General features: G+C 39.4%; 3 protein-coding genes across 6 annotated transcripts in view; 1 reads left to right on the top strand and 2 right to left on the bottom strand.

Moving 5' to 3' along the window:
- The first annotated feature begins 252 nt into the window (after positions 1-252).
- Positions 253-3,875, top strand: LOC122880724. Of its 2 annotated transcripts, XM_044206126.1 has the most exons (4): positions 253-864; positions 1,090-1,113; positions 1,380-1,474; positions 2,138-3,875. In XM_044206126.1, exon 4 carries the CDS (start codon positions 2,696-2,698, stop codon positions 3,629-3,631), a length of 936 nt encoding a protein of 311 aa, XP_044062061.1. In that variant the 5' UTR covers positions 253-864; positions 1,090-1,113; positions 1,380-1,474; positions 2,138-2,695; the 3' UTR covers positions 3,632-3,875. The 2 variants fall into 2 exon arrangements, with proteins under 2 accessions (XP_044062061.1, XP_044062063.1); XM_044206128.1 differs by lacking the exon at positions 1,090-1,113 and having other exon boundaries at positions 614-864.
- A 776-nt stretch (positions 3,876-4,651) lies between these two features.
- On the bottom strand, positions 4,652-17,355 carry reep2 (receptor accessory protein 2). Its single transcript, XM_044206129.1, has 8 exons — positions 17,050-17,355; positions 14,810-14,882; positions 12,976-13,052; positions 12,563-12,683; positions 12,301-12,414; positions 10,952-11,132; positions 8,388-8,554; positions 4,652-7,199 (listed from the first exon to the last, which is right to left on the bottom strand). The coding sequence occupies exons 1-8, from the start codon at positions 17,079-17,081 to the stop codon at positions 7,128-7,130; spliced, it is 837 nt and encodes a 278-aa protein (XP_044062064.1). The 5' UTR covers positions 17,082-17,355; the 3' UTR covers positions 4,652-7,127.
- Positions 17,356-18,236: 881 nt separating this feature from the next.
- kdm3b (lysine (K)-specific demethylase 3B) overlaps positions 18,237-20,935 on the bottom strand; it is a 26,733-nt gene continuing 24,034 nt past the window's right edge. For all 3 annotated transcript variants that reach the window (XM_044206122.1, XM_044206120.1, XM_044206121.1), the window contains 3 exons: positions 20,427-20,603; positions 20,144-20,278; positions 18,237-19,244 (listed from right to left, as the gene is read on the bottom strand). In XM_044206122.1, coding sequence (XP_044062057.1) covers positions 19,164-19,244; positions 20,144-20,278; positions 20,427-20,603 — 393 coding nt within the window. In that variant the 3' untranslated portion in view covers positions 18,237-19,163. The remainder of the gene's footprint in view (positions 19,245-20,143; positions 20,279-20,426; positions 20,604-20,935) is intronic.

The raw sequence follows: 20,935 nt of genomic DNA, 5'->3' as shown, positions 1-20,935 counted from the left end.
GGAGAGACTTCACTGAAAAAGCTTAAAGAGTAATTTAATGAATTTATTTGATATAGTGTGACTATAGTGTGACTGACAACAGCAGAGAGAGGAAAGGTTTTTAAATTTGACAGGAAAGAGATGATTGGCTCACAGAGGTTGTGGCAAAATCTGATGGTCTTCCTGCTTGAACTCTCGCTAAGCTTCATTAGACTCATGCATTTACAGGCCTCGGTCTCAACCATGTTTATAACACTAACTATTAACACAGGTTTGAAAGGGGGAAAGATTTTGCTGTCAAAGAATGAAAATACAGCTCTCTTGACTTGGACTTGACTATAAAAACTGATATTTTCTGAAAGACTGGGCAAGACTATTTTAGCTGTGTTGATACTGTTGACATGTGAAACTCTGACGTTTTCTTGAAATAACAGTATAGTTTGTGTTACTACAGTGTTACATAGACTCTCTGCTGCTTTTAAAACTCTCTCAGTATATTAACGTTAACGTATAACGTAACACACATTGGTGCCTCACCCTTTAAACTTGAAAAGCATTCCAGCCTCCAGTTTTCATGTACGTAATGAAACTTGGCATGTCAACAACAGAAGGATTTATAAGCAGCCACACAGTAACACACAAACACACAATAACTAATGACATTTACTTTGAACATTTTATTCTTTTCTTCAAAAAAACAGGAAGGAAGAAGGCAACAAAAAAGACAAATTAGCCAAGCGGGGGTTGACAAAAAATTGTTAACTATTGAACTGCGGGAAAAAAAACATTGAATCTTATCGAACAGTAATATTTAACTTTTTTGGAAGTAGTTTCTCTAGAAAACAACTTTGTCAACCCCCGCTGGGGTGTGCTTGCGGAAGTCTGGTAAGTCACAGCAATTTTTCTACCTGTCTTTCAAAATTCATGCTGTTTTGTCTGTAGCCTTAGCTTTAATGTGTACAACTGGCCAATAAAGTCCTGCTATGATAAGCATCAAACCAAATTTAAAACCAAACCATATTTAAAGCAATACAAAGTAAAAAGCATTACAAACTTTTACTTGTAAAATATATTTTTTTATCATTAATCTAATTTAATCTTTCTCTCTAGTGTCTGGAGCTTAAAGCCATGCAGGTAACTGGTTACTTTACCCTTTATATTGAAAAAATGTTGGATAACTAAACAAAAGACAGTTTTCAAAGGGTAAAATGATCAACAGCACTGAAAAGTGTTTGGAGTTACTGAAATATTACATTAAGTAATTTCACAATGACATGTTTGTTAACCAACATCAAGAGATCTTTAACAACCTTTAAGAACACGTTCGGCTTCTTCTGAGAACATTAGAGCCAGTTTTATATGTTGACTTTCTAAAAGATGGTCATTTTTTCCTCACTAAGCCGGACAGAAGCAGACGACAAGTTCCAGAAATGCCTGAGAGAGAAGAGATGACTTCAACCAGTTCCACCGAGTTACAGCTTGTCTCACCCCAAAGGTAAACTCTAAGAAATAAAATGCTGTATTTACTCAATCTAGTTATGTCGACTGGTCCCATGAAACTGGGCTAAGTTAATGTGAAAAGACAGCGAATCAGTTATGGTGTAAAGCAAATCTAACAACTGTTTTCAGTCACTTCACTAAATGCTAAATTATATGATAATAAATTTATCAGAGTAATGTGGTTTTACCGTGTTCAAGTTCAAGTTTTGGTGACTCACCCATCCAGCCTGACCTCCTCATTATGCGGACTTAGTCGCTCTATAATAATGTCACATGACTTCCTCGTTTGTTAGTTACTATGGCCGCAGAGGGCTTTGTCACATGAACGTAAACGTTGCTGAATCGACTGATTCGTCATTTTTCTTGGGAGGTCAGTCTCCCTCGGCTGTGTTGTTGTACTGAACTCCATTATATTGATCAGCATTATCATGCTTTGTCCATCCCCATTTCCAACAAGGGGAGAGAAATGTATTTCAATAGGATTTAATCCACTATATAGCCTACACTTACCACAGAGTTCAATTAGTCAATGAGTCTGTTGGCTGGTTACAACTGTAGCTCTATGTATGCAGCACATGGGGAATCTTAAATAACATAATGTTTAGCACAAGATTTTGTCCTGTGAATTAAATTAAGTTCATCCTTTTTCATTTTCCAGGGAGGAGGACCGGCAGCAGGAGGATCGTCCCTTTTTGTTTCAGTTAAATTTATTCTATTTTCAAAAAGTTAATATTCTATTTGATTCTAACAAAACCCTAAATTTACACCTAATTGCAAGTCATGTAAACTCTCCAGCATTGTTAGACTACATTCTCACGATCAGAAACCCTCAGACTGCATTTGATTTGACCATTTACTCTCTTTTTTTGCCCTCAGTCAAAAAAACATTAAACATTAAAAAATCTGTATGTTTTGGCACATTCTCACGACCAGAGACCCTCGGACTGCATTTGATTTTACCATTTTCTTATCATTTACATTCAATGATGTCAACGACAGCCAATATTGAAGATTTGCTAGCTGCTTTATCAAATTACAGCCCCATTGATTTCAGTGCTGTAAATCTAAGGCAGATTTCCCAAAACATTCTGGGGTTAAAAGACAGCTTCAAAAACTAATAGATTGTGACAAAATTGAACTTTTTAATCGAGTAATTAAACTCGTTTCAAATGTAGAAAATGAATTAAATATTGATGCAGTGTGTGCAGGTAGACACATGAAGTCTCTCCAAGAATGTTCCAATGAGAAACAATGTGCATCTGCTGTTGTTTTTTTGAAAGATGGTAAATGTGAGATTTTTGCTGAGGTTTATCCACATTATCGAAACAAGAAGAGCAAGAATTCTGATTCTCCTTCCACTGAAGTTACAAAACACAGTGAGGAAATTTTAATTGGACAAATTGATGAATATCTACAGAGCAATGGAATACATGTCCAAAGTATTTTATTTTATACACTCAATAGCCCATGTTTGAAGAGAGAAAAACATACTGACCCATGTATGTTTAAACTTGTAGAGATGGCCCATCAATGGCAAAGTAAATTTGGATTTTCTACTGTTGTGGCATTCACAAAGTTTTGGGGACTAAGTGGTCCAAACTTTTTTAAGGATCTCACGTATTCCGACATCTCAAGTCCCAGCAGTGATTTTTATCCATATATTGAAACATGCAAGACAATCCCCTTCAAATTGAACAGTAAAGATTTCAGAAATAATGTTAAAAAAAGGAGTATCTACAATACAATCCCGTATGTTGAAGTCAGCGATAAAAGAAAACTAGATAATGATATTAAATCGGCTCTCCGGGATCTTGTGAAACTGGCAGAAAGTTCATTTGGTCTGAGAAAAGAACATCTGGAACGTGGAGAGGAAAAGATTTCTTCGTTCACGTTTGACCCACTGGTCCAAGATAAAAGCTTTGAATTTTTGACAAAGAATTGGAATGAAATGGTTACCAATTGTTCAATGTCACCCATAAGAGAAAAAATAACCACAGATTTCAACATTGCAGTAGTTTTTCTTTTTCTGAAAGAGCTTAAGTCAACTTTGGGGAACAGCAGCCCTTTACGGCTTTATTGTGTCCCTCAGAACTGGTTCAGAGAATATGTTAAACTGATTAAAATACTTTATGTTGATCACAATATTATGTAATACAAAAGTTTGTGGTCTTTCTAGTATGAAATACTAAATGGTCATGAGACTGTGTTGTAGTAACGAATATTGTTTTATTAAAAATCTTTTTCGAATTAATACATTTTAAAATTTTGATAATATTAACTTTGGGTACCAATTGTAATTAGAGCTATAATTACTGTTGTAACTCAAGTCTATCTTTTGTCTGGATCTTTGTTGTCTGCTCTGTCCTGAGCTCTTGGCAATAAAAATTTTACACTGATGTCCTGTGTGCTTTGTTCTGTTATTGGAATTATGTTAAAATGCTTGTGTGCTTGTCGCTGCCAGAACATAATGAGGAATATGCATAATTAAGTATAACCTAAGAGTGTCTGTTGTGAAACTGTAATGATATCATCTCAGGTTAAAAGCATGGAGAAGTATTAGGCTGCTCCCTGCGTCCCTGTGTGTGTTAGACACCTCTCCATGTGTCTGTGTGGAAGTATCCAATCTGCATCAACTGCATGACAACTGCTGTCGGGTGAAGACTGCGAGCATGTAAAGGCAGGGGGGCAGAGAGCGGCCTTGCTCGTACTGAGCAAAGAAGTACAGATAGCAGAAGAGAGTGATATGAGAACCAGCGGAGCCGGGTGTTCTGCGGTCTGTTCTGACCTTGACCTAGGTTTTATTTTTCCCCACATCTTTCTTTCAGTGCAGATCTGAGCTCTGTCTAGTTGGCAGAGCCTTTGTTTTTTTAGTTATTTGATTTCCCTCCTTTTCTCCCTTCTACTTGTGTTCATGTATATCACTATTTCATTATTGTTATTGTAAATACAACCTGTAACCAGAACAAAAGAAAAGCCCACTACACTAAAAAGTGGCACCAGTGTAAAATAAAATCACTGCATTACTTTACAAAAGTCCTCTTTCATGTTTTTTCTTCTTTTTAAAGAAAATCACTGAATAACCGACTTAGGTGGATGTTCCTCGTTCCCCTAGTTGGCCACAAAGGGTTGTAACATATTCATTGGGTTTAAGTGTGCAACAGGCAGCAACACACTGATTTCATCTCCTTTATTAGTAGTTTTATTACTGATACATGACCTTGTTAGATACCATTGTCCCAGCGCACATACTGTAATCCTTTTCGACATGGAGCTTGGAGTATTGGCACAAACAATATACAAATGAACATCCCTGTATACAATACTGATTTTAAACAGAAAATGACAACAATAAATATCCAAAAATGGCATGAACACAAGATAAAAATGCAGGGTTGTATCTTGATAAGACAAAATGTCTTTTGAATATGTGCCGTATTCTTTCTATTCAGTGCAAACATTAAATTAAGAAGAAAAAAAACAACCAAACAGGCTGGTTTTCAACTTTTGGCCCTAAAATACTGAATAACCAGTCTGAGTAGAGTAGGCTACATAGTGAGTGTACAAACATCAGTTTAGACTCAGTCTGGAGAGGCCCTACTTTGTGATGGAGAGGAGTTAAAATGTCTTAACAAGAAAAGACAGAAAAAGAAAAGGAAACATGTTAAAAATACAAAAATCACTTCTAACACCAGAAGTCGGTACTGGTGAAGTCCGAGCTTCTTCCAGTTTCAGAACATGTGATTTGTCAAGACTAAGAATAAAAAACAAAAAGCACAGAAATAATTAAAAAATGAAATGGATTTACGGCCAGAGAATGAATAAGGCAAGCAAGCTCATACTGTATATACAGTCAAGGTTAATATTTACATTGTGTTTACATATTGTTTAGTAACTCTGCCAACAGTTGAGGTGGGCTTTGTCTCCCCCTACTGGTTCACACTAATGTCACACTGTAAACAGCAGTAATGAGTGCAGAAGTAGTCTCATGCTTTTAACTCTCTCATTACAGAGCACTCAGAGGAAACCAGGCTGGCTGGCAACCAGAAGAGCCGATCCCAGAACAAAAGTCCAGGGTGTTTAGAAACACCCACAGCCTGGTCTGACACGCCCTCCACATCTGAACAACAGCACGGGGATGAGAAAATGATTCCTCACAGTCTCCTGATGTTGGTTTTGGTTTAATTATTTCCATATTGCTTTGCTTTATCCTGGTTTCTAAGATGTAGCAATATTATAAAGAGGCAAAGTGTCACCACACAGCTGGGTAAAAGGAGGGAGAACGCAAACAATATTCAGACATCACTACTGTAATGAAAGTGATATGTTACCTCACAAACACCAGAAACTCTTCTATGACTACTGTATTTATTGGAAAAGAGTGCTACCATCACTCAGTTACAGTGTTACCTTAAGAGGTCCGGCTATGCACAACTGATCATAGTTATCACATGACCAGAAGAACTGGATCAAAGAGAAGCGTAATAAATAAATGATCACGGATAAATATAACCTAAGAGAGTGATGTCTAGATGAAGGATGACTAAGCAAACACTAAACAAACCCCTCCATCACCAGTACTGCTCATGACTTGAAAGTCACATAAAAGCAGTGAGGAAGAAAATTGCCACAAGTGAGACCTGAACTTAGCAGAGCCAGACTCACTCAGAGGTATATAGACTTAATGAGGAGACGCTGAACTTAAATTCTTCCACGAGCTGTGAGGCCTAAAATGCAGTTAAAATTAAGGTAAAATAGAGAACCAAAACAGGTTTGATCACCAATAACCCTGTGAAACTGGACACATGAGCTAGGACATGGTGGTGGCTGAATGACATGTATTGTGAGCTGAGCTGTAATCAAAAGTGGGAACTATTAGGTCTGAAACAGTCATAAGGATGTCTATAACTATTGGTTAATGCAGGCCTTAGAGCTAATCTCAACCACCTCATTCCTCAGTAAAAACATCAGGCACAATATAATGTCTGTGCTTCGGACACAACAGCATCTGAAGATTTCCACCACCATGACCAGGTCCGGTTGAAGACCCAGACTTGTGGCCTGCATGCACCGAGAGGGTAAGCAAATCTAGAGAACTAGGAGTGTGAGAGTGAAGAATGTAATATTTTACTGGAGATACTTTAAGCAAAAACAGCCTCAATTGAGAATGTCACAATGTCAGCAGCAGAACAGGAATCAGTATGATTAATGAGACTGGAAAACTGCACATGACCAGCTTACGTGCTCATCCACTATGGGGACCTACATATGTGTCTAGGGGTAAAAGGAAAAAGCAGCATTTCTGAATTTATCACTAACCATTATCAAACCCAAAAAACAAAAAAACAAAACAAAAAAAACATCTCAGAAACATTTGACTGTTCAATCTGAGATGAGCTCACATTAAGTAAAGAGTGAGACAAAATATGCAACAGCCCAGTAAATGTAAAAGAACTGTTCCCAACCTAAGGGTGGCCACAAACTGCTAAAAACCAAATCTGCACTTTGCTCTAAAAACTAGCAAAAGTGACACAATGTCAGTACTTGATATATACAATGTATATGTGTTTGTGTGGAGACCAAACAGAGGAAGAAGGGCCTGCAGGCTGTGGGTGGAGCGAGTGTAAGCCGGTGAGTGTGGGCAGCAGGCCTCACGGTGGCGTCTCTGCATTACTAGTCGTGGCCTTTTTCTTTGTCGGCTTCTTCACCGTCTTGGTTTGAGTCTGGCAGAGGGAGGAGAGGGACAGGAGGGGGGAGTAAGTAAAGGGTAATTAACACAGTTGATTTAAACAGCAGAAGAAAAGAAGGAGAGAGAAAAACAGCACATTTTTAAAAATGGAGAGGAGGTACAGCAAAGGTTCGACTAAAGTTGGGCGATATATCGAGTTTTATAGTATGAGTGATAATTTTAAAAAAAAGGGGGGGGGCATTGCACCAATTTTACACATAAAGGTCAGTTTACTCTTCAACTCAAGAGTTGTATAATGTACAGTTATATATTCTCCTTACGTCTTCTGTGGCTCTGGAGGAGCTTTGTCAAGTCTGACCTGCAAATCTGCCGGAGACGGCTAGAGATCGCACTGAAACAGGAAACGCATGCTTGAATTCGTCCATCGTTCGGGCTTCAATAGAAGAAACGGAGCGACTATTTGTAGGACGGAAGTGTAATGTGACTGTACCTTTCCGCTTGAGACTTCAAATATTTGTAAGAAAACCTGCCTGACGGCATGAAGTTAGAAAGATAAGGGCAATTAACATGCAGGGAAGGTCTCATTTAAGACTCTACTGAGTTGCATTATGGGAATTGTAGGATCCAGTCAAATCATAGTAGAGACTAAAAGTCAGGATATTTCTATATTTTTAAATGGCTTGATGTGTAGCCAAAGTTACCCAAATCATCATTAAAACATCACATACATTTTTCCCACAAAAATTATATTTTTTAAATGCACAATATGAAAATGTAATTACTGCGATCTGAAACTACTGCAATATTTTGTACGAACAGATCGATTTCCAAAAGGAGGGCACTATTTTCATAAACAATGACTGAGTTGCTAAAGATGATTTAAGAAGAAAGTAAAATAAGTATTGATAAATGTTGCCATTTGGTCCAAAAATACTGTGATAGAAATTTTATTATGAACACCATCAACATGGAGCGTCCACTAAGGTTTAAAGCAATGTTGTGCTCAGCTGTCATTTCATGTTACATATTGATTTCTTTCCTAAATATTATACTTTGTAGTTGACACCATTGATAAGAAGCTTTAACATTTAAATTAGTTCGTAACACCTTATCGTTATTATATTATTCTATTATGCTCACTTAAGCACAATATACAGCACTAGGCATGTCTTGTTCTAATTTCGAGTGTGTGAGTGTGTGTGTGTGTGTTCATTGGCCCTACCTCTGTCTTAGCAGCAGCAGGTTTCTTGGTTGCCTTGACACTGGTAGCGCGTTTGGGGGCTTTTTCTCCCACATCTTCATCAGAGTGTTCAGTCCTTGTGTCTGATTGGTCAGAGCCGTGTTGGGATGACGTGTCATCCGCAAGGGATGTGGCTGCTAAAGAGCGGGCTGCATTGGACAATAATTGGTCAAAAAGAAAAAGAAATGGATGATTCACCAGACAGCTGAGAGACCAGAGAGATTGAGCCAATAGGGGCCAAATGTAATCCTGTCTGTCTGCAGCTATTATTATTAGGGCAGCAATTAATCGAAATATTATCAAAATCGCAATATGGCCAAGTCGTAGAAGCTGCAATTTTTTGACAGACCCCAGCAAATGTCACAATCATCATGATATTAATAGTTTTTTCAGTGAAAATGAAAATTGAGATGCAAAAATTGCCACTAATAGTTAATCATTTCGCAATCATAATATCTGTCAGTATAATCGCAATATGATATTTTTTACCATATCGTGCAGCCCTAATTATTAGCCAGTCAGATTTCTGCATTTCGTCTCCACTGAACCAATGTGATTTTATTCTATACACATTAAAATGCTAAAATTTATAAAACTAATTTCACATTCATTTACTATTTACTAAGATTTACTAATTTACTAAGACTGAAGCAACTGTTCAAAAGTGTGTATTTGCTGACCAGTACATCAGTGCAGTCACAGCCTCTCACACCACCCAGTGGCCACATTTCAAACTACAGTTTTTGTTTCCACCAGTTTTAAAGTTGGATGTTGGCTAAATAATAAAAGGTCACACTAAATAGGAGTCTCTTCTGCCCAGCCACCGTTGCAGTATCTGTGTGAGGAAATGTGCTGGGTGAATAAAAATTCAAGACAGGATTATCAGAGGTGCATCCATTTCAGAACACTGAAAGTTCGACCCCTGTTGTAGGGGGGTCATGAGATGAATCAGAGGGGCCACGAGATGATTAAAATCAATCAAAAAACATATTGCCAAAAAACGCAACAATGCACAAAAGGCAAAGAAGATTGCATGCAAGTAAACATGGATGTAAACAATGCAGGATTTAAAATACTACAAAATCATCTTTCCAAATGTTTTATGACGAAGGAAATACACTTGACATGGTTTTTTTAGACATCAGTGATACACACAATGCGTTTTTGTGAATAAAACTGAATGTAAAACAGAAACTTTGTTTGTTTACAACAAAACTCCTCAGGGCCCCTTTAAGAGCAGTGCCCAGTAAGGCTGCAACTGCCTAGTTTTTTGCCTATTGTTTTGCCAGAAAAGAAGCAGTAAAAAGGTGACTTCTAAAATTGCTTGCTTTGTCTGAGCCAAAATCAAAGGATATTTAGTTTACGATGATATAAAATAGTAAAATCCACAAATCTTGACATTTGAGAAGCTGAAACAAATGTCTGGCACTTTTTCTTGACAACTGACTTAAACAACTAATTGTCAAAATTGCTGGTTATTAATTTTCTGTTAATCAACACATCGATTAATTGACTTATCATTTCAGCACTAGTGCATAGTCCGAAAGAAGGGCAAGAAAATGCGCCCTCTGGCACTACATAATCTGATTTAAGTGAGTTTTGAAGAGAGACAAAACAAAAAGAAATTAGGAAAATACATTTGAATTTGTTTAGGTCCATGTCCATTATTTTGTTGTTCAATACAGTTAGTGCATTGCCATGCTAATTTAGACAGCAATTCTAATTCAAAACCTTTTTATTCATTACATGTTGTAAATATATGTTGACACTTGCCGACCAGGGTCAGGAGGAGTATAGCATTAATCTTTTATAATCTTTTCTTCTTTGTTTGTTAACATTGTGGTGGCTTAGTAGTGTTTTTTTTTGTTTGTTTTTTTAAATAAGTCTGCTCCATTCATTGAATGAAGACTGTGAGGTGTGGTTGAAAGCTCTGAATAATTAATAAGTGGATGTTTGAGCTTGGATTCTCTTCACTATATACTGCATTGTTCCCAAAGGTTATTTAAGTAACATCCATGCACAATTCAACCTGAAGATTTTACTTCAACTCCAGCTGTCTGATTCTTTCACCCAAGTGTTTTGTTCCATCTTTCTTTCAGACTGGGTTTTGAAGTTGCACATGGTTTCTGTGTTAGTATAAATTCAAATGTGCCACTTCGCACTGTTTGTTCATTGTTTCACTGTTTCTGTCTCTCTCTGTATTCAGTTCACAGCTTGTCAGGCCCAAACAGCCAGTCAGCCAGCAGTGTAGTGAGACACAAAGAGTCCTCCTTCTAAGCCTCTCCTCCCACTGGAATCACATGCTGCCCCCCCGACAATTCTTTACATCTCCTCCTCTTCCTTTGAATCACATGACTCCGTTTGGCCCAACTAGCCCCAGTCCTGCTCTGATAAAAGTTAAATTAAAAAAAGGACGTCCTCTGAGTGACACTTCGGTCCAATCAACTAACTGGACACACTGTCTGTCTGTGTCTGTGTGGCTAAGTATCTATGCAGATGTGTGTGTGATTCCTAATGAAGCAGAGTGGGCTGTGCATGCGCCTTACTCTGCCGTGCAGTGGTGCTCTTGGCCCGGGGCAGCGTGCTGGCCCCTGAGCTCATCTCGTCCATGGGGTCCCGTCTCATGCGGGCGTCTGAAGTGTGCAGAGACAGCTCATCGTCAGCGGTGATGAGAGTCAGGTCCTGCATGCTGAAACTCCGCAGCTTGTCTGACAGCACGCCCTGTCCCTGGGCATCACAGCAAAACAAAGCATAGACACATCAGATATGTAACAGCATGAGATCATCTATCCCCTACCTCTGCATCACTCACGTCTTAGAGGAATAAGTAATCCAAATTGTATTTATTTTTTTTATTTGCTAATTCTCATGTTTGGTTAAACACCTCACCTCCAGGCCGCTGCCTTTGTTACGCACGCACGTACGCACGCACACGGACACACACACAAAATTTGGAGTCAGTCAATAAAGTAAGGTATTTGGCTGTGGCTTAGTGGTAGAGCGGGCCATCCACCAGTCGGAAGGTCGGCAGTTCGATCCCGGCTTTCCTCATGTCGAAGTGTCCTTGGGCAAGACACTGAACCCCAAATTGCTCCTGAGGGCTGTGCCTTCGGTGTGTGAGTGTGTGTGAATGATTAATTAGTTTCTTTGTACTGATGAGCAGTTCTGTCATCAGTGTATGAATGTGTGTGAATGGGGTAAATGTGATATGTAGTGTGTGAAGCACTTTGAGTGGTCAGAAGTCTAGAAAGGCGCTATACAAGTACAGTCCATTTACCATTTTTGGCAGAAGATATAATTTGGTTTGTTCATAGTGTTTTAAACAAGAGCTCTCAGAAACCAGGCTTAATAGACCTTGGGGAATACAATTTATGTCAAGCAGACTGATGTAAATACAGCTGTGAATTCATCCCAAACATGGATCTATTGGGATGTGACCACTTATGTCTGTACTTTAGAACTGATACAAGACATCTTTCACCAAACTGTAGGACCTCCTTACTAATGTTGGAGTGTGTGTATAGCATAGCAAACATCCCAGAGGATAGAGGTAATTTTGCTGTGCCGAATAACTCAGAAAGTTTTGAAGTCTGTTCCTTGGAACAAGTTCCCAGTGACCTCAGTTCTCCTCTTTAGCTGTATAAGTTCCCCCCTGATAAAATCACATGTGAGCAGGGAAGCACAACGTCTCATCTCTGTGGTCACTTGAGAAGCATTTGAATTTTAAAAATCAGTCGTGAACAGAACAATGACAGGAAGTCTGAATAGGGCCAAAGACACATGTAACACAATCTACAATGAAGACTTTACAGATTAAAAATTACTGAAATCATTTTGAAAAATATGCATTATTAAATCATAATGGCATCTGACTTCATCAGAGCACACAGCTCACCTTGGTGGCTGCGGTGACAGCAGCATTAGCAGCCAGGTTGAGACCCCTCTTTCCAAACCTCATCATAGTGTCATAACTCCTGTCTTTGGCCTGTGCGATGTACTCATCTATCTCCTATAGCACAGGACGACAGTTGAAGGGGAAGAGTGAAAGACAACAATGTAAGAAATAAGGATAAAGAAAAGGTAAATTAGAGGAAAAGAAAAATCTGAATATTTCAATGTGAGGCAGACTTAATGACTTAAAAAGGTCGTGTTCCCACCTTCTCTTTGTTGGACAGGGTTGGGTGGACAAACTTGCGGTAGAGGACACTGGAGCCCTTGGTGTATGGGGACAGGAGCCAGATCACAAAGGCAATCTTTAGCTCAAAGTAAAATGGAAACCTGTGTAATGAAACAGAGTTATACCATCAGCAGAGAGGAAAAGAAAACATAAAAGACAATTCGAGAAGCTAAGACGCTGATCTGATATATTAAAAGGCTGAATAATTGTGTGAGTTGCATTTTATGATGTTAAAGTGAAAGGTACTTTAGTAAGAGATCATTGTACTAAAAATATCAAAAACACTTAGCACTAGATACACATATGAATGCGTCTATTGATAGTATATAAGCTGTTTTTTATTTTAAGCTCGTTGGGCACGAGGGTCGCGGTCATGAGCAGCTCCTGACTCACCATGATAGGAGCAGGTCTGTGGCCGTCTCTGCTGTAGTGAACAACGCAAATACTATCCAGTACATCATCCACTTCACCTGAACACAGACACACACACACACACACAGACACACACACGAGTAGAGAGAATATCACAAAAATACCACATGAAAACCCACAGGATTCAATGTGCTCGTGCTGAGACACGTGGAGCTAAACAGACATACCAATACAGAAATCTGTTTCAGTCCTGGCAGATCACATCAGTATGGTTAATGTTCCGGAGACAAAGGGAATGTAGGGAATCGTCTAAACTAAATGAAATGCTATAAACTAGGCACTTAGAGGCAAACTAGCGTAGGAAACAGTATCAAATGCCATAGATTTATTGGCAATTCATTATCAATAATCAAACATATTGGCATATCAAATGTTACTTAATTAAAGAAAAGCGCTGCATAGAGGTGGTATGTTTAAAAGCACAAACAGGCCACACACATAATGCTGAATCGTTCGACTAATTAGAAATGAGCCAAACAAGAGGAAAGGGGAATGAAAACATCAGTTCTAAAAATGGCGTTCTCTCTCTCTCTCGCCGTCTGCTTCAGCAGCGATTGAGAGAGGGGAGGGTTGCCATGGTAACTAGGCGGCGGGCCAGAGTGCTGCTATCTCCTCCTCCGCTGCCTCCTGGACCCCCGCCCCCATCCCTTGCAGTGATGAGGTAAGCAGGCAGGACCCAGACTCTCAACCAAAGACCGAATGGGAATCTACTGCTTTTTATCCTGGTTTCCACTAGCAACACTGGTTATTCCATCTTAAACTCATCACCACTTTATTTGTTGTGTTACTTAAAAAAAATCTGAGAGAGTATCTTTATTTTTTATAATGCTGCCAAATCCAAAACTTTTCTCCCAGCTGGGTGTTATTGTTTTAATACTCAAGCATGGATTGTGACGAGTTTCAAAATATCAACAGTGAACTGAGAGGAAATTTGGATATTTGCAGGCAATATAGGACATCCTAACAAATTTAAGGTGGAGTGCCCATTTGAACTATGAATCATTTTGGTATCAAGGGACTGGGTAGTTTCATGCACTTAACATGCTATTGGTGTTAATCTTGGGCAAAACGTCTACCATATCATTGGTTCCCAACCTTATTGACTTGTTTCCTCTTAAAACATATTTTTTCTGGCTTCTGTCAGAATAAAGAAATGTGTTTTTGAATTCTTTCCTATCCGGTTAATGTTCTTGTAACCCATCAAATTCATTTTGTACCCCCTAGGTTGGGAACAACTGCACTAAATGATGCAGACGGGTAATCATAATCTGCAGAGTGGCAGGTTGTTATGTAATCATTAGGAGGCGCATGCACATGCATATATTCTTTGCGGGTGTTGGATAAAAACAATCTGCTCAAACAGATGAAAGAATACCCTGACATTCTGACAACGTTTCAACCACATTGTGTTCAAAACGTTGTCGTGTCCATGTAGAATAAAAGAAGAGTTAGGATTGAGACGGAGATATGGAGATATTATTTTGTCTTTTAGAGTCATTATGGTACCTCTATTAATGAAGGTTGGTGTGTCCCAATTAGCTGCCTTGCCATGCTTCTGACCATGTCTGGGAGACCCTGATCATTATCAAACATGCTTGATATTTTGGTAATGAGTGTTTCAGTGATAGTGCTCAAAGACACAGAACAGTCAGTGCTGCCAATATCAAAACAGAAATTACTCCAGGTAATTAATGTGTGTCCTCCATTTAAACAATGTCAAGTGTGTGCCTGGCCTAAAATCTATCTGTGGGCTTTGTATTACATTCCTCACAATGTGCATTTAAAACATACTCACATATTCCTTCACATTCTTCGTTTTGACAGCCTTGTATGAGGAGTATGCTGGATAGAGCGTCCCAAAGGCAAGGCTGTAAAAAGCAGAGGAACAGAGAAGCCCGGGTCAGAGGAGGGGGATTCAGCTTGAGGACATAGCCTCTGGGTGTTGACACCTAACAAATGTGTTCCTGCTTAAAACAAACGGTTAGCCATGTTTGCTCTGAGCTTACGTAAACACATGTAGCTTTCTGTATCATTGGGCTAGTTATATTCAAACAAAGTCAGTCTCTATGTGGTTTTGATCTGAATGGTGATGCTATAGTAGACAGCTGATGGGCAGTGGCTTGTCAAAAAACACTGGCCTGATAATGAGTAGAAAAAAATATAATGGAGAGCATTGAGAAAGGAAGACTGCGGCGAGACAAAGTGGAAAAACACACAAAAGTTCTGCCAGGGGTGGGTCACCATGTGTTAGACCATGTGCAGATTGGGACACTATGCACACAGAGCCGTGTTTTTGATGTGCATTTGGTCGCATCCTGTGCCACTATGGTGATTTGTGCTGATGTGACAGGATGCTAAATGCTGAGTGAGGGGACAGCAGGGAGAATACAGTTCAGAAAGTCACTAGTTTGTCTGTATGCTTACAGTGTGAACCACCGATTGTGACTTATAATACTTCATCTAAACTAAGGGTTGAATGTTTTTCACACTGAGGCTTGTGCTCCCAAGTGTTGGTAGCATGAGCATAGCTACTGTTTTTCCTCAGCATTTAAGTAGGTCTTCTGTCCCAGTATGTGTCTGAGCTGCTCAGTCATGTGTGCAGTGCCTCGCAGCTTTATACAGCAAGCTGAGGCAACTTGTAGCTGGCCTCTAGGCCAGTAGACTCCCTCAGCAGACGCCCTGTGCCTCTTTGTGTCCCCATCTCAGGTTCATCCTCTCGCTGAGACTCCATATAGTGATTTCAGTTACGCTGCATATTCACCTGATTTCAGTCTTTTAGGTTAGGACAAATCATTAAAAATATAACAACAATAACAACATTGTCCGAGGCAGCTGCATGTTTAAAGCACAGATTAAATATTAGAAATGATTGGTCTTGTGTTAGATGTGCAGCAGCCATTATGATGCATATCCAGTCACATTGTTTGTCTCTCATCTACGCATGACTACCTGAGGTGCAGTGAAGTGGAAGCCACTAAAAGTAACTGTTTGCTAACGTTATCCTCTACTTACGTAACCAGAATATTTATAGGGGTGAAAGTCAATAACATCTTCACACCTGGGCCTTTCAAAGACACCATTATAGTTATGTTTGAGGATTACACTACCTAGCTTTAGTGCAAATGTTTTAATACACACGAAATTGACAGCATCTTTGACAGACAGGTTCATCTTGTAGTCAGACGACACAATACCCTGCTTAAAAACTCAGAGCAGTCAACTGACATAAGACAACACTAACGCAGCACTGTAAAAGTGTCTGCATTAGGGATGACAGCTGCTGGCTTTCGTTGAGTCATCCACACTGTCGGGATGTGGTGTGTACAGGTGGAAGCCCAGGCCTGAACTGCTGATACTGCCCATCTGATCACAGCAGGTAATATTATATATTATTTAAAACATACAAATCATCCATATTGATCTGGCCAGTTCCTGAACATAGGCCTAGTCATGGACAGACACACATCCCTGAATGGCCTGCTTGGCTTAGCCTTGCCATCACATTTTACCAACTCATGTTCACCATATGGTGCTGAGATGCTCAGTCTACAGACCAGCAATATTCAGGCTGTGATGTTTTAAAAAGCCATAGCAGGCAGTTTGGAGTCTGTTTACTTGTCTGCAGCGAGGCTGGCATATTAAGCAGGTTTCACTTGACTAATGGGGCCGGTTAACAACTCCTCTCCCTGCCAACACATTATCTGTCAGGTGGTTAATAGCTAGCCAGCATACGTTAGCTACCAGCGGCTAGCAAGCGCTGGATGCAGATTGTACTGCATCATTGTATTCATTAAAGACAGAGCAGCGGTTGCAACGGTTAGTATACACAATTGCTTAGCTCAGTGCCTAAATAGCAGTTTTACCCACATTATTTTTCTACATTAATGAAATGTACCTATATACGGACAGAAAATGGATTACAGAGCACACATGCCAAGCTAGCTGGCGCGTCGCAGCCTTCAGCATCAGACAGCTGATGAATGGAGGAGCCGCTGATGTGGCTAACGTTTAAACACAACAACAGCCCATACTCACACTACTATCCTCGAAATAATCCAGGATACCATGTTGCTGGACCGCCGGCCGTGAGCCTTCTCCGCTTCTAGGAAATCAAGTTAGTTAGCTATGCGGGCTAGGTGCCCCCCATTCCCCTCCAGGACGCGGTCTGTAGTGATGTGAACCGGGAGGCTGGCCGGTGCTGCCTGTCCGCTGTGCTGTGTTGTGAGGTGAGGTGGGCTAGCAGCAGCTGAGGATGTGCTGCAGTCTCTGGCTCCAAACTGCTCTGCCCTCTACCACTGCCGGAAAGACAGGCTCTTAAAGGGCCAGAGCCCCGCTGTAAAATGTGTCATTTTAACTGTGTGCCGCACATTGCTCCTCCTTTCCACTGCACTGACAGTGACGCCAGAGAGCCCATGGTTAAGTGACAATTATTATACCATGACTATTATTAAAACCAGTTAAAAAGTGTGACTGTAAAGAGACCCTGTTTGTAATATAAAAATGATAGGTCGTTGTTGGTTTAAACTAACTGATTTCATGCTTGCATCCTCCTCCTTGGTTAGGTACAGTACATACAAGCTCCCCTGCCCCATTTCTGTGATCTACTTACTAATTCAGACGAGCAGTGAAAGCTAGGCCACACAGGCCAGGATATAAAAGCATGTAGCATCAGTAAAACACAATCTGATATATTAGTGTGTATTGTTAACACTGGTAACAAGTTTAAGATACAGCTAATGGAAAGCCATGCAGTACTTAGTTGTTCAGTGCCTGTTTTATGTTATGCCAACTGAAAAGGTGAGAAATTAAAATTTTGATCCTGACAAAGTTGCTTTCTTTCTCAATTTTTAAAAAGGCAACATTTTAATACTTCAACTTTATTTAATATGAAAACACTAATTCAGCACCACAAAGGGCAAGACATTCAGACTAGTGCTGAAACAATCGATTAGTCCATCAACATAAAATTAAAACTGTTTTAGTAATCTAGTGATTGTTTAAATTACTTATCAGGAAATAATTCAAAATATTTGCCCTCAAATGTTAATATCTGCTGATTTTCTCTGTTTTATTATCATTGTACACTGTAAATCTTTTATGGACTTGAAAATAACTGTTAGCTGCAGCCCTAATTCAGACATTTTAATAGTTTCCCATGTCTTATAGACACCCTGGTTGTACACACACAGGTTTTGTGGGTAAAATGACCATTAAACAAACAATAGTTTTTGTAAACTTTATTGTGAAAAATCAAACAGACTGCTAAGATCAATATATATATTGATACAATGTTAATGGCCAGTAGTTCTGTTCAGCTGCAATTGTGATTCTTGAACAATGTTGTTGGAAGTCTGCAGTTCATTCAGCCCATGGGACAAAGATAGGTGACCCAAAAAAAAAAAACCTGCCCTCTCTGAAGTCCTCCTGATCATTACCTTGTGGTGTATAAAAAGAAAATACTTCTTACTCTAAAAGTGAAATAAGAAAACGAAAAATACAAAACTTTGGTCTGCTTCCCCTCACTGGCTGCTTCGCAAATTCATTCAGCCATAGAGGGCAGAAGCAATCAGCTGTTTAAAAACTCCAACAACAACAAAAAAAAAAATCTACAAAAACAGGTTAACCTCGCTCCTATTGAAGAAAAATAATTATCACTGTCATCAAAATAGGAAAGTTAGCCCAGTACTCACATTTTGTCAGTCACTTATATGGTAGCTGAACCTCTGCTCCAAAGGCACGTCAGCTTTTACCTCCCTTACTCTCACATCTTACATATACAATTAAAACAGAACAAACACACTGACCTTAAATACAGAGTTAATCAAAGAAAATAATTGGAAAACAACTAGACAAGTTTGAGCGTACTGTGTAACAGCGATAAAGGACTTCCTTCATCAAGCGCTGACTAGCCCCTGCCCATCTAATCCCCCCCCAAATTAAATGTCCTCTTTCCCCAAACCCAGACCTTCACTGCCCCAAAAAAACCTACAGTCTATCTTTGTACTCTGCACTCTGCAGCTTGTACTTGTGTATGTAGGTAATTATGTAATGCATACTGTGTGTGTGTGTGTGTGTGTGTGTGTGTGTGTGTACGTAGTGGAGTGGTCGTCAGAGGCTGGTTGTTTTGGGACAGCGTTAAGTGAGAGGAACTAAGGGCGTGCCAGTTTAGGTTCGTGAGCCTTCAGTGTCCCAACAGCGTCCTTCACTGCGTGATAGATGATGTTCTTCACCTGAGAAAAAACGACAGGAAAAGCCTGTTAAACAATGACAGACATTGAAACAATCTCCTGCCCCAGAACAATACATAATAATGCCTCACACTGACTGACTGACTAGGGCTGGTTATTGTTTGAAAATGTTTAATACTGGTGCAATACCCGGGTTATACAATACATTTTTCAATACTTTACTTTGAGGAATATTAAAATGCTTTTGAACAAAATAATTTTTTTCCATTTAACAAAAGAAGCAAAACCTTTCAAATGTTATATGTTGTCTAAAAAGTAGCAGCTGTAGAGCTTCAACTATAAAATAGAGATGGAAAATAGCTAAATTATAATTTAAATCGCAAACAACCTAATCAAAGAATAAGGGAAAAATACAAATCTGAGCAAGCATTTGATGCTGTCTTTCGGTACTTGTGTCAAGTTTGCCTTCCTAATATTACCGTCAACCCATATGGTGACAACCAGCTTACTGAAAATATTGCTGCATTATACAGGAAAAAGTTTTCTTCGTATTGGTTATGCCATACAGCAAACTCCCCATTTATGGCTATTTTAATGTTCCTTTAATGATGCATGCAGAGTTTGGATTTCTAAAGCAGCCATCATCGTTAACTATCCATTACAACATTTTTCAACAGAATTAATCTTGCAGAATAATTTTAAGATATTAACTTTAGTTCAATGTCACAAACTGATGGTCAAATTTGTCAAAAACAGAAGATTCTTTTCTATGATTCTTTGTTGTCCTTGCAGCACTCTTCTACCAGCGTGCACACCATCAAACCAGCACAGTTACATAACCCGTGGCATACTGCGTAGAAACAACACTAAACAAAGATCATTCCCTAGTTGAATGCATTAAAATGTGACACTGAAACTACACGAGAGAAAAGCACACCAACCTGTAGCTTGTCTTCATGGTTTGTATGAGTAGTGGACAGGTGTCTGAACTCCTGGGTCAGTCTGAAACAGTGTCTCACATGCTCAGGAGACACAAAGTCCTCTGCCACCTTGATACAGCTGTACAGGTTGTGCACCTGAGAGGGGAAGAGCAGAGAATGAACAAATGTGTTAATCAAACAAGATAAGACAAATATGGATCTTGAATCAATGGCCATTCATAAATTATATCTAAATAAATGGATATCTAAACCAAGTTTTCTTCATATACACAACATGTCTGACCTGGTGTGGAGCTCCAGCAGGAATAAATACAGCATCTCCTAGGAACTGTACAATGGCCCAACCCTGGACGCCATATTCTTCATAGAGCCTGCGACGGAGCGCCTGGTCCAAGTACCAGCTCTGGTCGTGAATGGGGTCGTGGTCTGGAGGGTTCTCTTGACCCTGCTCCTCGCCCACCTGACATCGATATGGATATACCATAGCATTATGCGGTTGATTTATCTGAACCACACAATTATCTTTGGTTGTTGTTGGAAACCAGCTGATGATATCTTAGTATAATAAATAAGGGTGTAGTGGAGGGTAAACCTATCTGGATTCAGATGAACATAAATAGAATGTAAGTGGTCTTAAAATAATGCACGTTAGCCTACATAAAGAGTTTTCTGAAGAGCTTTTCACAATCTGACTGACATGCTGACATCAGGCTATAGGTAGTGCACCTTTCATTCAATTTATCACTGTCTTAGTAAAGGACCGTGGGTCTGAGGGTATAATGTGTCACAGCC

The sequence above is a fragment of the Siniperca chuatsi genome, linkage group LG8, assembly GCF_020085105.1.
Source record: "Siniperca chuatsi isolate FFG_IHB_CAS linkage group LG8, ASM2008510v1, whole genome shotgun sequence".
Lineage (NCBI taxonomy): Eukaryota > Metazoa > Chordata > Actinopteri > Centrarchiformes > Sinipercidae > Siniperca > Siniperca chuatsi.
Note: the sequence above shows the minus strand (reverse complement) of the source record. Positions and strands in the feature narration are given on the sequence as shown.

Bases quoted from the DNA above. Each gene is read 5' to 3' on its own strand.
- LOC122880724 (XM_044206126.1), top strand. From the start codon at position 2,696: ATGAAGTCTCTCCAAGAATGTTCCAATGAGAAACAATGTGCATCTGCT.
- reep2 (XM_044206129.1), bottom strand. From the start codon at position 17,081: ATGGTATCCTGGATTATTTCGAGGATAGTAGT. The intron at 11,133-12,300 runs GTGAGCTGTGTG...TGTGATGCCCAG, and splicing joins CTGTCACCGCAGCCACCAAG to GGACAGGGCGTGCTGTCAGA. The intron at 8,555-10,951 runs GTAAGGCGCATG...TGTCCAATGCAG, and splicing joins GAGCACCACTGCACGGCAGA to CCCGCTCTTTAGCAGCCACA.